The following is a 16637-nucleotide window of genomic DNA, read 5'->3' as shown; positions in this document are numbered from 1 at the left end:
TATTGCCTCAGAAACAGAAACATGACTAAAAAGGCTGACTCACTCATAGCTGCAGTTTGGAAATATATGATATATTTGGGGATCTTTTCGATACTGGAAGTGCTGTGGGGAGATAAACTGTTCTTCATCTATTACTACGGTCACAGATGCATTGGTCAGATTGTTTGAAGCAGGACTGGTACAAACTATGGCCTCTTCTCCTTGGCTGGTAAAACAAAAAGACACATAACATGACATGGTTTTCCCCAGATATTTATCACTTAGCTCATTCCTCTATACTGTCAGTCTTGGGGCAGACACGGTTCTTTGGAGGAAGGGCTCCTCTACATAATTATACTCATGCAATTATCTTTAAACCAACTGCTAAGAAACAGAAGGGACCCAACATATTTAATTTGGGTCCTTTGAGGATTCCCTAATAGGGATTACTCTTCTAAATGTATCTTGCCTCAGCTTTTTTTTTTTTAGAAGTCCTTGCATCCTTAATGCTAATGGCATCAAGGCTCAACACTTGCCATACCTTTCCCTTTGCTTGACCAAGGGGCAATCCAGGCCATTAATCATCACCTTCCTTGTGGCCCCAACCAGGAGTTTTTGTCCCCAGATAAAGATCTCTGTTCCTCCAGCTTGTGGGCCAAAATTAGGGTGGATAGATGTTATAACTGGCTGCTGTTAATAAAAGAACAAAGGTTTAATGCACTTTAGAAGACTGTCTGAAAACACACCTGACATAACACTAGTTTTCTCAGGTATATTGGAAAGGAATACAAAGAAGTATGAACTATTTCCTAGTCATGAGACTAGTTCTCTTGCATGATACTCCGACACCATGGGTTCCAATAAACACCTACCTCTACACAACTCCTTACACAGCACTGGAATGCCTATAATTGGCTGTCAACAAGTCTATCAGGAAAACCCTCATATACAACTGAGGAATAGCCGTAAAGAAACATGCAGGAGCCAAGGCATACAGGATTTGTGGTGAGGAATTACACTTACCACAAACACAAAGCCATCACAGACTGAAGAGCCATTGATGTAAAATGAGGTCTGTCTCTTCTCTGTGACCGTAACTTCAACTCTTTGTGGCTCCAGATCCACCTGTTTCTCCTGTGGGTCTAAAGTGCAGACAATAACTTCAGGAGAATCCTTCCACTGTGGCACTTGGCTGTACCTGAAAAGCAGGAAGGCTGGTGAAAAGCATGGCAGGACTCTACAGGGTGAAACAGCGTTTACAGTGTGCTCTGGGTTGTTGTCAAATAGCTCATCAGCAACAGGAAATGAAAAGCCATTCTAAACAGTTTTCTTGCACCATGGAGCAATGCACCTCAGCCAGATGGGAGAAATAACTAAAAGGCTCATCTCTTTATATTCCTAGATGGCCTCAAGAGCAGAAGACCTGATTACCATGGAAAGTAATAGCATTGCAGCAGAGGATTCAAATCCTAGAAGGTTATTGATTAGATAGAATTAAATACATTTGGCAGCAGGGAAATTACTGATACAAAATATGGTTTATTTATTTATTGTTTTAACACTGGTCTAGTCTCCAAGATACTCAGAAACTGTTTATGGCAAGTACTAACCAAGGTCAAGTATGTTTAACTTTAAAGACATAACGATCCCTTTTAAGTAGGACATTGCCAAAATCTACAAGTAACTGGGGGTGTTTCCGCACAAGGACCAATGTTGCCAATTGGTCCCACAAAGCGGAAATGCTATTTTTAAAAGTGCCATCTCGGTGTAACGCATACCTGCTTTTTTGTGGAATCCAGTAGCGTTTCATTCGTTTCCCACAGGTTTCTGGTCTCGCAAAAATCGCTAGACAGGAAGCAATTTTTTCTGTGCTTTGTCCCGCCCCTGGCCGTCAATCAAACGTACAGCCAATGGGCGGTTGTTATCATGCCCCGGTAAAGCCCCTTTCCCTTTAAGAACAGGTTTAAAAAAAAAACACATTGCAACGAATATGCCTTGATTCGTTGCAACGGAGAGACCCATCTAGCTGGCAGCTGGCGTGTGAGCTGGCGATTCATCATTACCACGCTCCCCCGAGTGAAAAGAAAAATCCCCCCCCCCGAACGGGCACGATTTTCGGCTGAAAATAAAGGGAATTTGCAAACGGGGCTGTGTTGTGCTTGGGGACTTAGGGGAACTTTAAAGCACTTCTGTGGAGGGACTGTAGCTGGAGAAGCCTCGCTGGGTGAATGAAGGCTCGCTGGTTCATTGTTTTCTGCTCGCTCCGAGAAAAAGAAAATGGCGATCGTTTCGCCGGAAGTTCGGAGGAGAGAGCCAGGGGGAGGGACTTTGTTGGAACTGTAACAATGGGAACGCACAGGTCTTTTTTGCTAGTGTTGCAGATTGTTTGCAAGAGTGTAGCACTTTTCGGAGGGTGAATCCACTTTTCCCAATTTCCCTTTAAGCGCTACAACGAATCGCTTTTTGCGGGACTGTTTCAGGAGTGTGGCAGATTGTGTGCGACGTCTTGCAGAACTGCAAATTAGTAGGGTTTACAATTTGTAAGCCTTCTGCTACATTAAAGTCGTGCGGAATGACCCTGGATTTTGTTGGTAGATTCCTGAATGCATACCTGTCTTGGTGGAGAGCTCCTGGAAAAGGTCTAGAAATATACACCCCCAGAGCCCCAGCATACCATTCTTCCTGCCACCACTATTGTTGAGAAGTGAACAATTGCTCCTTCTCTGTGGAAAGATGTGTAGGTTCCCAGCTCTGGGTTGGTAAAAACCTGGAGATTTTGGGGGTGGAGTCTGGAGAGGCAGGGTTTGGGGAGGGAAAGGACCTCAAGCAGGGCACAATGCCATATAATCTACCCTCTGAAGCAGCAATGTTCTCAAGGGAAACCGATATTTGTAACTTGGAGATCAGTTATCTACAGTGCCTCCCTGGAGGTTGGCAACTAGAGGATGGGCTTTATTTAGCTTAGTAAGGATCCCAGATTATTGCTTGTCTGGTACAGTTACTTTAAGATGTTCCTTTGTTCTCCTAATGCAATCAATTCTCCTTTCCATATTCCTATCATTTCAATTAAAAAACCACTTCCAGTCATGCCTAGCTGTTTTGCTTTAAAAAATATATAGTTCAACATTCACTAGGATGACCGTATGTCTGACAGAGGTCAAGGGGGAAACACTTTGCACTGCAAGAAAACAGCAGAGGTTGCTGCTTCATTTCCGTTCTGGGAATACTGCCAATGTGTAAACTGTGACACACAAAAATGCCTCCTGATTTCAACATGATGATAGAGGGTAGTTTCACACTGCAACTCATGCCTATGATATCATCTCAGGATTTCACACAGGCCAAAAATACTATCCGCAAGAATTTTAGAATATTCCATATTCCAACCATAAACTGCAAATTCTATGATATAAATAAATCAAACAGACTGAGCAAATGTATATACATGTACATATTGCAAAATGCTGACTTCAGTGCTTTTCAAAACTTTTTGAATAATGGGGAAAATTATCATTGCAAGAGTATGGAAAAAGTTGGGGTTTCTTATATTAAAAAGATGAAGGGGATAACACTGAACTCAGTAAAGGGGACCTATTTCAAAACCACTGAACCCAGCTTCGCCAAAATTGCTAAATGAATTCAGCCATGAAGATTTGAAACTTCTGGGTTTTAAAACGGGGGGGGGGGCTTTTTCGGGGATCCTCACATTTGATGTCAATTTTTTTATATTCTGAAGTACACTCATGCATATCTTCAGAGCTCTAAGCACTCCTTAACAGAACATTAAAAAACACACACACACCAACAACCTCTATCCAAAGGTGCTTGGGCACTGTAAAGAAAGTATAACAGGCTGTACAATAAGCAATAGAATTTGAGTGGCACAAAACATCGGAGGTAAAAGGACAAGAGATTTGTTCATCATAGACATACATCCCCTTTCCTTCATGGTGATATCAGATCCTCCAGAGAGTTTTAGATCACTGCAGGAAGGTCTTGTGTCAGTACAATCCCAGACAAGAAGAAAGGAAATTCTTTCCTCACTTTCCTCTGCACAGCTTATCACCCTATAGCTGACATCCTTGCCCTTGCCAAAGCCAAGTGTAGACACCTGTTTTGTTGTCAGCCAGGATTTCCACTAATGACACTGCAAGTTCTATAGCATGCTTCTGCCGTCTATCACTGCAAGCACTGAAGGGTGATGGCAATGGATATAAGCCTTCTGGAAGTAATCATTCAGAGGAACTATGGAGAATACTGTGGCAGAGTAAAGTTCTTTCCTACTATCTACCCTACTATTTCTTATGAATTTCTTTCAAGCCTCAATGACAAACTGGGATATGGAACTCCTGGAAGGGCTGACAAATTAATATTGTACATCATAGAAGCCTACATTTATTGCAGATTTATAGCCTATGCTACCACAAAATCTGTAAACTGCGCTCTGCATCTGTAAACAGCGTTCCGTAGTATAAATAAAAGGTTAAGGGGTGTGGGGGTGGGCTCAGTCCGGGATGGGGGGGCAACAATTGGCCCCTTGGCCCCGGACTGACAAGCAGAGGGGCCAGTCGGAAGCCGCTTGTCAGTCTGGGGCCAAGGGGCCAATCTGATTGGGCCCTCACCAGGACAGACCAGAGTTCCATCCAGTCAGGAGGCGCAAAACACCTCCCGCCCCGCCCACCCAGCCCAGCCAGGGACAATCTGGAGACATCGCTGCCAGTCTGCTCCTGACCACCACAGGGAGAGGAGATCAGCAGGGCTGCCAAGGGGGATGAGAACAGAGGCTTGGACAGACTGTACCAGCCCTTTTCGCCCCAAGACTGTCCTCACTGTCATGTCCAACTGCAAATTGCCTCAGAACACTGACAGAGCTGGCAGGAGGCTGGAGAGTGCGCCCCCTCCCCCCTTCAGGCCTGCTGCGAAGGAGCCTCTGACAGGCCCTGAGTGAGGGGAGGAAGGCATTTCCAAGAGCAACGCAGGGGAGCCTCAGGGCATGGGGGTGGGTGTTCCTTTTGAGGGGGGGGAACTTTCCCCTTCTGTCCAACAGTTGGCTGACAGGGAGGCCACAGAAAAGCCCCTTCTCACTTAACATACTGCTGTGGCCGGCCATGCTGCTGGAGGGAAGAAACAGCCAAGCAACTCTCTGCAGATTTGAGACCTACCACACAGGGTTGTTGTGCAGGTGAAACTGGAAGCTGTTGCAGAGGTTCTTTTGCCTCCTGTTTCATCTGCACAACAACCCTGTGCAGTAGGCCTCAAGTGATTCAACACAACAACCTCCGTGGGAAACCTTAAATGTTTCTTCTCCTCAACCGTGTCCAAACTCCATAGGAGCCCTTTCTGCCTAGGCAGCTGATCTTTATACTCTGCAGATGAGCTGTAATTCCAGGAATTCTCCAGGCCCCACCTGGAAGTTGGCTACCCCTGGGTTGGAGATATTCCTGGAGGTTTGGAGGAGAGCCTTAAAATCGTACAATGCCTGAGTCCAGCTTGCAAAGTAGCCATTTTTGCCTGCAGAGCTGATCATTATAATCTAGAGTCAAGCAGTAATCTAGAGAGGATGGTACAGGCTCGCAGAATGTGGTTGGGGTGGAGTGATTGTGGGTGTGTCCCTCCTGGGCCATGGGCTTTGGCCAGCCCTTACCAGCAACTGTTTGTATTTTGGGGTGCAGAGAGACAGACAGACAGACCAATATCAATCCTGCGAGTCTAGAAAGTTCAGGAAGATCTAAATAAAGAATATTTACAGCCTGAAACTATAAATAGTGAACAAGTAAATGGCTGGAGAGACATGGGAACTAAAGTTACTTTTTCAAGCTTGGCCAGGTAAATAAATACTCCTATAAACTCGAAGACATAAGTGGCCCAGAATTTCAAGTGTAGTTAGCTTTACAGGAAAGTAGACAGTGAGACATTGGGGAAAACTAGGTGATCCACCTTTATTAGGCAACGATTTGGCCTTGCAGATAACAACAGGGACTGCAGTTGCCAGAAGTAGGTCTCAGGCTTCAGAAGGACAGACATCACCAGCCAACCATCCAAGTGGATTCTGGGGACATGTGCATTCCTTTTGAAGGGGTGCATGAGAGGGGAGAGAGCTTTCCCTTCAGCCTAACTGCCTAGAGATGAACTGTACTTCCAGGGGATTCTCGGATCCCACTTGGAGGCTGGCTTCCCTAAACTTCAGGGGGATACAATGCTACACAGTCACCCCTCCAAAGTAGCCATTTTTGCCTGCAGAGCTGGTCTGTATAATCTGGAGATGAGCAGCAATTCCAGGCTCCACCTGGAGGTTTGATGTCCCTGGTCTGAATATATTCCTTGAAGTCTGAAAGTGGGGCCTCAAAAGTGTGTAATGCCCCCACAGCTACATAGCACCCCCTGACATATTTTAGGTCATTGCAGAGAGGAGGTAAAGTTGCCAGATTGGTGTAGATTCATCTTCTGGAATTCCACACTACCTAGGTGTGCATAAACCTGACTAAGGTCAAGACTACTGTACACAGAGGGACCTCCTCTTAGGGTTACCATCTTCCAAGTGAGGCTCTCTACCCCACCACCCTCACGGAGAGATGTGGGAGAGGAAGGGAAGGCGACTGGAAACTGCTTTGAGACGCCTGAAGCCTGCTGGGTCACTGCAGCCCATTCCCAGTTCTCTCAGACCTCTCACAGCCCCACATCCTTCACAGGTTGTCTATTGTGGGGAGCCAAAGGGAAAAGGTGTTTGTAAACCACCTTGAGACTCCTTTGGGTGGTAAACAGCAGGGCACAAAAATCCAGCTCTTCTTCTTCTAAGGAGCAGCCGTGAAAGAAGCATTTGACCACATAACCTTTTATCAACAGTAAAAAAATGGAGACAGAAGAAGCAGGGTAGACACTTGTGTGCTGTGACTACCCAATGTATATTAGGGCAGGGGGACAAGAAGGGAAATGATGTTGAATGCAGAACTGGGAGGAATTGGTTGCCATGTAATTTCCCCCAAAGAAGAGTCTCCAGTCTGATTTCCCCTTAATATATCTGAAGACATGGCTCTGGAAAGCTTCCGTAACCACTATGCCACAATTCCCAAAGGTCAGCCCTCTCCCATACTCGATGAACATTCCACACCACAGGTCCTTGACACCCATATCTCCACACCCATGCCCTCATTTGCCACCATGCCACCACAACCTCCCACACAACATTCAAACCCATGCCCTTACAGACTGGACAACTCCTCCCCTTCCTCTTCCCACTGCCAAGCTCTAGCACCCGTTGTGTTCCTGGATACAATGGGCTTTGCCTCTAGTCTCAGAATAATTAACAATCTAAATGCATAACTTTTGTTACAGTGACAGCAGAATTATATTGTGGACCCCCCCCACACCTTTCTGCTGATTTAGCTGAAGCCTCTATAGCCAGCACAAAAAGACTATGCAAAAGATGCTCACACTTTGACACTGTTATATTTCAAAGGAGGTATTTCATAGATGGGAAACAGCCACCAAGAACTTCTCTCTGAGCCAAACCCCACCACCACCTGAAAAATACCTTATTGGTATTTTCTGGGTTTCTTTCAGACGCAAATAGATTTGGCCATTTTTTCCAGCTACCTGAAAAAACATTTGGGATTTTTTTAGGACCACCCGGTTTCAGTCCCTTTAAACACTTTCCAGTTGAACTTACCGCTTGGAGAATGTATTTAAAGACACTGTGAGTCCTTTAAACATCTTCAGAGTTCACTCATGGCTTGGAGAAGGCATTTGAAGGGACTAAAGGTAAAGGTATCCCCTGTGCAAGCACCAAGTCATGTCTAACCTTTGGGGTGACGCCCTCTAGCGTTTTCATGGCAGACTCAATACGGGGTGGTTTGCCAGTGCCTTCCCCAGTCATTACCGTTTACTCCCCAGCAAGCAAGCTGGGTACTCATTTTACCGACCTCGGAAGGATGGAAAGCTGAGTCAACCTTGAGCCGGCTGCTGGGATCGAACTCCCAGCCTCATGGGCAGAGCTTCATACTGCATTTCTGCTGCATTATCACTCTGCGCCACAAGAGGCTCTTTGAAGGGATTTAAACACCTTCCTTCCCCCACTAAAATCAATGGAGGATGGGGCCCCTTCTTTGGGGCCCATAAAACTGAACCCCCTGGTCCAATCTTTTTGAAATGTGTCAAGGTATTTTTTTAAAGAGATGCACCAACAACTATGCTTTAAATTTAATGCCTCTACCTCAAAAAGCAGGCCCCCTCCAACCCCAGATACCCTGGTTTGATTCACCATTATACCCTATGGGGACCACAGAGTATAAAATTTGGAGTCTCTCAGAAATCCCAAATCTGAATACCATATTGATATTTGGAAATATCAGAAAATAATTTTTTTGATTTTCAATATATCCAACCCCCACAAAAACTTTTTTTGCACATCCCTTACTCTCTACATAACTGTCTATGTATTTAAATAAAAGTCAGATGGGGGGGGGAAGTGCCCCAGAGTGAAAAAAGGGGCAGAATATTGTTTGAATATAGAGCAATGTAATCAACTTTAAATAATATACCTGTTTGCAAGGCTCTCTTCAAACAGCACAGTGCAGTTCTTCTGTCCCACGGTAACCCGGTAGTCACCAACAGGACTTAGTGAGTCAACCATACCAGAGAAAAACGGATGTGACTGAAAGCCCATGCCACAGAGGGTCACCTTAGTGCTGCCATGTAGTGGTGCGTTTTTGGGGTGAAACTGGGGTGAAACACAGAAGATATACAAAGCATTACGTGCTTGCAAAGTTCTAATAACTTTCTTGTCCATCTGTCTATTGATCCATAGCACTAATATCCATTCACTGAGCTGGACAGGAATCCTGTCAAGCAGTGGTCTCCAACCCCCGGTCCGGGGACCGGGACCGGTCTGTGGATCAGTCAGTACCGGGCCGTGGTTCCTCCTTGTCCTCCTCCCCGGCTGCTGCCTCAGGGGCTGCCCTGCCACTCTGCCGCCAGCTCATATGCCGCCAGCGGCTGCTATGGCTGGGGCTCCCCCTCGGCGTAGCACTGTGCAGCTGCTGCTGGTGAGTGGTGGGAAGTCAGGGGTGCCGGCGGGACAGCAAGTGGAGCAGGGGCTCAGGTGGCAGCGACATCCCTCAGCAAAAGACTACCCCCACCCCCCCCCGGGCCTCAGTAAAATTGTCAAGCGTTGACCGGTCCCTGGTGATAAAAAGGTTGGGTGACCACTGCTGTCAAGCAAAGAGAACATACAGTGAAAGAACAAACTTTGTCAAGGCTTTCCTTCTAGTTGTGGCTTCAGAACTCTAATGATATGGTTCACTGGGGCAATTATGTTAAACCTACTTGTTTAGGGTATCCTCTTAGGGACACAAAGTGGCAGAAAGCATAACTGGATGCAGACAAAAGATTCACAGTGTCAGTACTGCGGGCAAAGCTTGATAGGTGTTATTGATCCCACCCCAGTTACCTCACATATACTTTCAACTTTACTTAAGCATCTGCTCTCTCAGAACAAATGCTGAATTGGAACTATAGAGGAAAGAAAGATGTTCAGTTCTAAAACAAAGAACAATAATATCAAATGAAGAGAGACTCAATAGTGCAAGTGTAAGAAAATCACAATACAGGGTTAGTACAAGAGAAGACTTTAAAAAGAAACATGAGCAGGAAAGGCTCGTCACTGCAAGATTCTGTTGTTGCACTGTGTAAATTTGGTCTGCGGTGCTGAATTCAGTATTCCAGAAACTTGTCTTTCTTTTTTATATATAGCTAGTCTCTATCCTTTCTGATTGCGCCACTATTTTGAAACTGTGCTACCAATATCTAGGCCAGCCTTTCTCAACTTTTTAGCCACTGAGAAACCGCTGAAACACTCTCCAGGCTTTGTATGATATATAATCCCCAGGGACAGACTAGTAACTGAGAATGAAAAGTTATTAAACATTGTTTTGTTTTCTAGGCATCTATATTTCAGATTTATTTTTAGTACCCCACTCACCAATCAAGGGGCTCAGAGTAGTGTTTTGACTACTGCTGAGCTAAGAAGGGGAAGGTAGAGTATGGACGTTTTGCCAGATTTCTAACTTGGAGAAACAAATGACCAGGGGGAACAATCCAAAACTGCTCTCATCAGCAGTCAGTCCCATTTTAATCAATAGGGTTTCATTTTAGAGAAGTGTTCTTAAGATTGCCACCTGAGTGGTTTCTTCCTGATCCTCTGAACTGCAACAAAATGTTTTGTATGCATATTTTTGCCACAGCCCTAGCCTTTACCTCCCAACAAACCCAGAGGCAGAGAAATAAAAAGAGAAATGTGCCAATTTGTTCTTAGGATGCTCAGAGAATTGAACTTGTGTTTCCCATATCCAAACTAGATCCTCCTCCAAACTTCTTGCTATATTCTAGCTCTGAGAAATGCCCCTCTCCTGTGGGGAGCAGTTAGAATGCTATCGCCCAGTTATTCTCTGGGCACAGAGCCAGCATGGGACATTTCTTTACTGCATCCCAGGGGGCTGCAAATGTAGTTATTTCCTCACTGCAACACCTGGGATGCAATGAAAAAAAATTTCTCTGTGTCGGGAATCAGAACACTTGCCTCTCAATCCATGGAACACGAGAGAGGCAGCTCTCTGACCGTCCCACAACAATAACATGGGCCCTCATGGAGCTATGTAATGTCACAATGTGGCCAATTTAGTGTCAGGCAGGATCTCTTATGACTTACATAACTGTCTTGATTGTACATCTCTGGCTTACTCTGTAAAGGCATCTCATATGGGAAGCAAATGGTCATTGTTTCTTATGTACAACCTTACTCTTTGTGGGGCTGCCCCTAAAAAAGTGTTCAGAAACTTCCACTGGTCCAGAATGCTGCTGCTAGGATGCTGACATATCACTCCAGGGTTGACTCATCTAGATTGGCTCCCATTTTGTTTCTGGCCACAGTTCAAGGTGTTGACCTTTAAAGTCCTGCATGGCTTGGGACCAATGTAATTAAATGACAACATACTCCCTTTTGAACCTACCCAACTTCTGCAGACATCTTCCAAGAGCCTGCTTCAGGTGCCCGTGCTTCCTGGCGTTAGATAAGTGGCAACTTGGGAGAATATCTTCAAGATCCTGGCACCAAAACTCTGGAACTCTCTCCTAGAGAGACTCATCTTTCCCCTTCTGTTGCCATCTTACACCAGCAGGTAAAGACCTTTTTATTTCATCTGGTATTCCCTCAGTGATCTCTCTTTCCTTTACTATGTTTCCACTGCTGCTCTGAATGGTGTACTCTAAGGTATTATATCCTGCTGAGGTCTCTCCCCTCCCCAGGCTCTACCTCCACATCACCAAGAATTTACCAATTCAGGGTTGGCAACCCGAATTATCAGTTCCCAAAGGCAACAAGATTTAGAATGTATAATACAAAGATGGGCTTCAGTTGTGTTAGGTTTGTGAGATTTTCATATGTTCTGCTTATGTGTGTGTAGCTGTGTGTGTGCGCAAAGGGGGCCTCCTGTCTAGAATCTCAATATTAACAACCTCATGCTAAGCTCAGCTTTGGGATGTATGGGAGACTTTACAAAACAAAGAAAAGCACAAGTCTGAGCTGCACTCAATAGCTTGTCCCCCTCACCAAGGTCATTTGAGAGATTATGCTAGAAGTGCACTTTAAGCACAAAGTTAAAGAAAACAGAAAGGAAAGAAAAGAAACCCTGTGGAAAAGAAAACTACTAATGTAACATTAAGGTTGTGCAGTTCTAATGAAAAGCATGTATCAGAAAATGCAGGCATTATAATTCCCAAGATACCCAAGTGCTTTAGGCATTTGACAAGCAGAAATATTAGAACAGTCATTAAGATAACTGCAAAGCACCAAATGAAATTTGGTATGGCAGCAGAGAGCATTAATCACTGTATCCATTTTCTGTTTGATGATTTCACAAATATGGAGATTTGTGAAAGCCTACTTGCGTACATCAATAAGGACTGGCGGGCAGCTCTCCTTGTTCCACAGTGTCTTGCATTCTTCCTGACGGGTGCATGAATTTCCACACCACCCACACTGCATAAATTTTTCAGCTTTCAGGCAGTGGAGGCAAGTGAGGAAATGGCGACAACCTGGACCAGTCACGCTCACCTGTGACACCTTCAAAACAGACACAAATATAGAAAGAGAATATTATGTCACTACAAAGGGACTGAACACCACTTAACCACTGTGCCCTCAGAAATCTCATATTAGAAGGATGAAATTCTCTTATCAAAATTCAAAGCAACAAAACAACTTCAAAGAAACGGGAAGGGGGAGGAGATATTAATAAGCCTTGGAAACACCTTCCTCTTTATTTGATGTGTAGCTTGCACTTTTGAACCTGTGCCTGACAATTCCCCAAAAATATTTTCCTGGGGGCATCTTCTTTGGGATTTCATAACTTGTACCCCTGAAGTCCAATCTGCACATAATTTAGAGAACATATAGAGGAGCATTAGGGGGAGGTCCTGCATGAGTACGATGTCTTTAGCTTGCACAAGGTCAGTTCTGTACACTCCTGAACCTGCACCTGCCATTTTCCCAGAAAGCACTTTCCTGGGTTTACCTTTTTTGGGGGGCTGTAACTCAGACCCAGTAAATCTAATCCTCACCAGACTTGGATGGCCTGTAGTAGATGACAGTCAACTGGAGATCTCTCACGAGTTTGCTGGCACTAGCATTCTGTGTGTGTGTGCGGGGAGGGGGGGGGGGTGTTCTACCACATCATGAATCTCACAAACTGAACTAGTTTGTTTGGCAGCTAAAAACTTGTGATGGTGTGTGGTTTGCAAACTGGGTATGCTATGAACTGAATCACATTGTTCTGGTTCATGTCCATTCCTGTTAATGAATCCACTGGGTCCCAGCCCCACAGGGGAAAGCAAAGTGGCTACTTAGCATCACAATTTTTTCAATTAAAAATTCATTATCTCAGGAAAAAGAATTACAGATTAGGGATCAGCCAGTCAAAAGATTACCTGTAGAGACATGAGCATCAGGGAACAACCATATTGTTGGTGTGGATTGGTAAATAGCTCAACTAAGCCCTTGCAATGGTGCAATGAGAGGTATCTTCTAATCTGACACAGGAATGAAATCAGCCCTTTTCACAAAAGGTTCTACATACCAAGTGCCAACCAAGAAACAGTGTGCAGTGTAGTTCTCCTGGGTATGAGAATGCAGCTGAAGGATTAAATGTTAGAATGCTCTCCCACCTGACAAACTCCCTGCCTGAAGAAATCTAGCCTATCATACAGAATAGTTTTCACCCTGTCATATTTGGAGGAGGAGAATTTACATGTGGGAATGTTTTTAAGTACTCAAGCATGCATCCCCCCTGGCATTTTGAACTAGCAGTGTTCCTCAAGGGCCTCTGCTACTAAATTTTGCTTAACATTTCAGGGGATATGAGATGTTCAGCTATAGATGAGAGCACCCCAGCATCCAGTTTTGGTGCACAACCTTTAGAATACTACCCTCCAACAAGAATAAAAGGCTCTGTAAGCTTCCCTTGGAAGTCTCAAGCAAAGTACTGCCAGGTTTAAGCACCCCGTATAACTCACCTTATTTCCTGTGACAAAGAACAAAGAGTTGTTCAGCCTATCAACCTCTCGCAGCACTGGCAATCCCTCTCCCAAGGAGAAGTTGGCCAATGTGACTGTATAGGCCACGGATCTCTGAAGCACCACCTAGGAAGATTAAAAAAAGACCCATCAGAGTTTTTTTTAGTGGGCAAGGAAGAGCTCCAGGGAACTTACGCAGAGCATAAATCTTCATCTATATTTTCAACCTATAAACATTTTTGTGGCTTCTGACAAGAATATCTTGATATAAGGCTCCTTCCATTTTTAAGGATGCTGAGATGTCCCTATCTGAAATTCCTTAGCCTTCCACAACACCAATGTTTAGGGTCTGTTATGGGAGATGTGTGAAAATCAAACCAGTTGGTATTGGTGCTCTAAACAATTCCTGAGTTTAATGGACTGGCTTTTACATCACCAAGAGACAGCATCTTTCCTGTTAAGTCATAGCACCATGAAGGATTTTGATGCTATTACTGTATTCTCTAGATGAAACACTTAACATTAGATATAGCACAGAGTTGCAACACTGCACATTACAACTAACCTGCATAACACGTCCTTCTGATGTGCCCAGATGAGCAACAGTCACGTCACCAATTACAGTTACATAGATAGAGGTAAACAGCACTGCAGCCATACGTCCATTGAAGAGATCCAACCTGTACATCTCTGTTGCAATGAAAGTGGGCTTTTTCCAGCAGCTGGTATCGACCACTGAGGAAGTCACCTGGCATGACATAAATACAGAAGTTATGTTATACTGTCAAATATCTTGTGAAACTTAGAGAGATTAAGTGGCATGGATCTGATATGGAAAATCACATGCACTCATGCACAGCCTACCAAGACAAAGATATTTAAAGCAGAGATTATTAATTTATCGACAAAATAAAACAAGAATCCAGTGACACTTTAAAGGCTTATCCCAGCATTAAGAACTCACTTAATCAGATGCATTCAAGTGTACATTCATTAGGTTGATGGTTTTATATTCACAACAGAAAGACAGAGAGGAAAAGAGATGTTACAAAAAGAGGCCAGTTTAAAACAGGACCCAAACAAAAGACTTTGGGTGGGAGGAATAATATCTTGCAAACTTCAACCCTTCTGGACATCCGTTATACCCGTCACTTTGTGTTCCATCTGATGAGCTTGCAGTAGATTTTATGTTAATCCTGCTTTGCTTGTCTGTCAAGAGTTGTTAGTAATTTGAGTAAATATATTACTCTTTTGACTGGACATTTTGTTAAACCAGACCCTCTTGGTTAATCTTTAAGATGTACTAACCCCCTGTTTTCCTTCCTGCTGCACACTAACATGGCTACTCATCTGGAATAACATACAGGCAAAGTTTTTTTCTAGCCTCATGCTGGATCCTTAAGAGGAGGGCAAGAACTGTAGCTGTAGAAGCAAGAACATCTAGCTATCCCTTTTATAAAATTATCTATCATCAACATGTTCCTTATCTTTCCTGTAGTGTTTACTTACCCAATAATATTTTTTTTTTAAATTTTATTTATTTAGATTTATATACCATCCCCCCCCCAAAGGATCAGGGCGGTTTACATTAAAACTAGTCAATGATACATGAAACAGTCTTCGTTAAAACATACAGTAATTAATAACAGTGGTTGTAACCATATAACAGAATAATGTAACAGTATAACAATATAATAAAATAATATAACGATGGAACAGTGCAATACCACAACAGGTCCAGAGCGCTCTGGTGGAGTTCTGGGAGGAAGGGGGAAGTATGGGGGGGAGCGGGGGCCCTTCATTTGCTGTTGATTGTGCCTGGTCTCAACCAAATGCCTGGCGGAGGAGCTCCTTTTTGCAGGCCCTGCGGAACTGTTTAAGCTCCGTCAGGGCCCTGAACTCCTCCGGGAGCTCGTTCCACCAGGTGGGGGCCAGAACAGAGAATGCTCTGGCCCTGGTCAAGACCAGACGGACTTATTTAGGGCCAGGGACCATTAGCTGGTTGGTGGCGGTGGAGCGCAGAGCTCTTTTAGGGGTATAGGCAGGGAGGCGGTCCCTCAGGTACACTGGGCCCTGACCGCGAATGGCCTTGAAGGTAATTACCAGGACCTTTAGTCTGATCTGGAATTCAACTGGCAACCACTGCAGTTGGTGGAGAATGGGCCGGATGTGGGACCTCCACGGTGTTGCTGTGAGGATCCTGGCCGCTGCGTTTTGGACCAGCTGTAGTTTCCGGGTCAAGGCTAAGGGCAGGCCTCCGTAGAGCGAGTTATGAAAGTCCAGTCTAGAGGTGACCGTCGAATGGATCACTGTAGCTAGGTGTTCCGGGGCCAGGTAGGGCGCTAGTAGTTTGGCTTGGCGGAGATGGTAAAATGCCAGCCGCACTACCTTTGTGATCTGGGCTTCCATTGTAAGGGAAGTATCCAGAATCACGCCTAGGTTCCTGGCGGAGTCAGCCGTAGAGAGCTGTACTCCATCCAGGGCAGGCAGGCGCGCTTCCTCACATGGGCCCTTCCTAACCAGCCACAGGACCTCCGTCTTTGAAGGATTGAGCTTCAGACGACTCTGCTTCAGCCATCTCGTCACTGCTTCCAGGCAGCTGGCTAATGCTTCTGGGGGGGAGTCAGGGCGGCCATCCATCAGGAGGAAGAGCTGGGTGTCATCGGCATATTGATGACAACCCAGCCCAAACCTCCATACCAGTTGTGCGAGAGGGTGCGTAAAGATATTGAATAGGATAGGAGAGAGGACCGCTCCTTGTGGGACTCCACAAGTAAGTTGACGACGGTCTGATGTTTTGTCTCCAATTGCAACCCTCTGTCCACGATCCCGGAGGAAGGAGATCAGCCATTGGAGGGCTGTCTCTCGTATTCCGGCATTGGTGAGGCGGCGAGCTAGAAGCTCGTGATCGACTGTGTCGAACGCTGCTGAGAGGTCTAGTAACATCAGCAGTGCCGACCCGCCTCGGTCCAACTGGCGACGGAGGTCGTCCGTCAGGGTGACTAGCGCTGTCTCTACCCCATGGCCAGGCCGGAAGCCTGACTGGGATGGGTCTAGGACCGAAGCTTCTTCCAGGTACTCTGTTAGTTGGTTTG

At 45.1% G+C, this 16637-nt stretch overlaps 1 protein-coding gene across 3 annotated transcripts in view; it reads right to left on the bottom strand.

The window, feature by feature from the left end:
- Positions 1–16637, bottom strand: part of MST1R (macrophage stimulating 1 receptor) — a 110692-nt gene that overhangs the window by 55468 nt on the left and 38587 nt on the right. For all 3 annotated transcript variants that reach the window (XM_077326037.1, XM_077326039.1, XM_077326038.1), the window contains exons 3-9: positions 14108–14290; positions 13543–13668; positions 11924–12094; positions 8517–8695; positions 1003–1177; positions 521–669; positions 44–205 (exon numbers count right to left, since the gene is read on the bottom strand). In XM_077326037.1, the coding sequence (XP_077182152.1) occupies positions 44–205; positions 521–669; positions 1003–1177; positions 8517–8695; positions 11924–12094; positions 13543–13668; positions 14108–14290 (1145 nt within the window). The remainder of the gene's footprint in view (positions 1–43; positions 206–520; positions 670–1002; positions 1178–8516; positions 8696–11923; positions 12095–13542; positions 13669–14107; positions 14291–16637) is intronic.

This window comes from Paroedura picta, chromosome 3 (assembly GCF_049243985.1).
Source record: "Paroedura picta isolate Pp20150507F chromosome 3, Ppicta_v3.0, whole genome shotgun sequence".
Taxonomy (NCBI): Eukaryota; Metazoa; Chordata; class Lepidosauria; order Squamata; family Gekkonidae; genus Paroedura; species Paroedura picta.
Note: the sequence above shows the minus strand (reverse complement) of the source record. Positions and strands in the feature narration are given on the sequence as shown.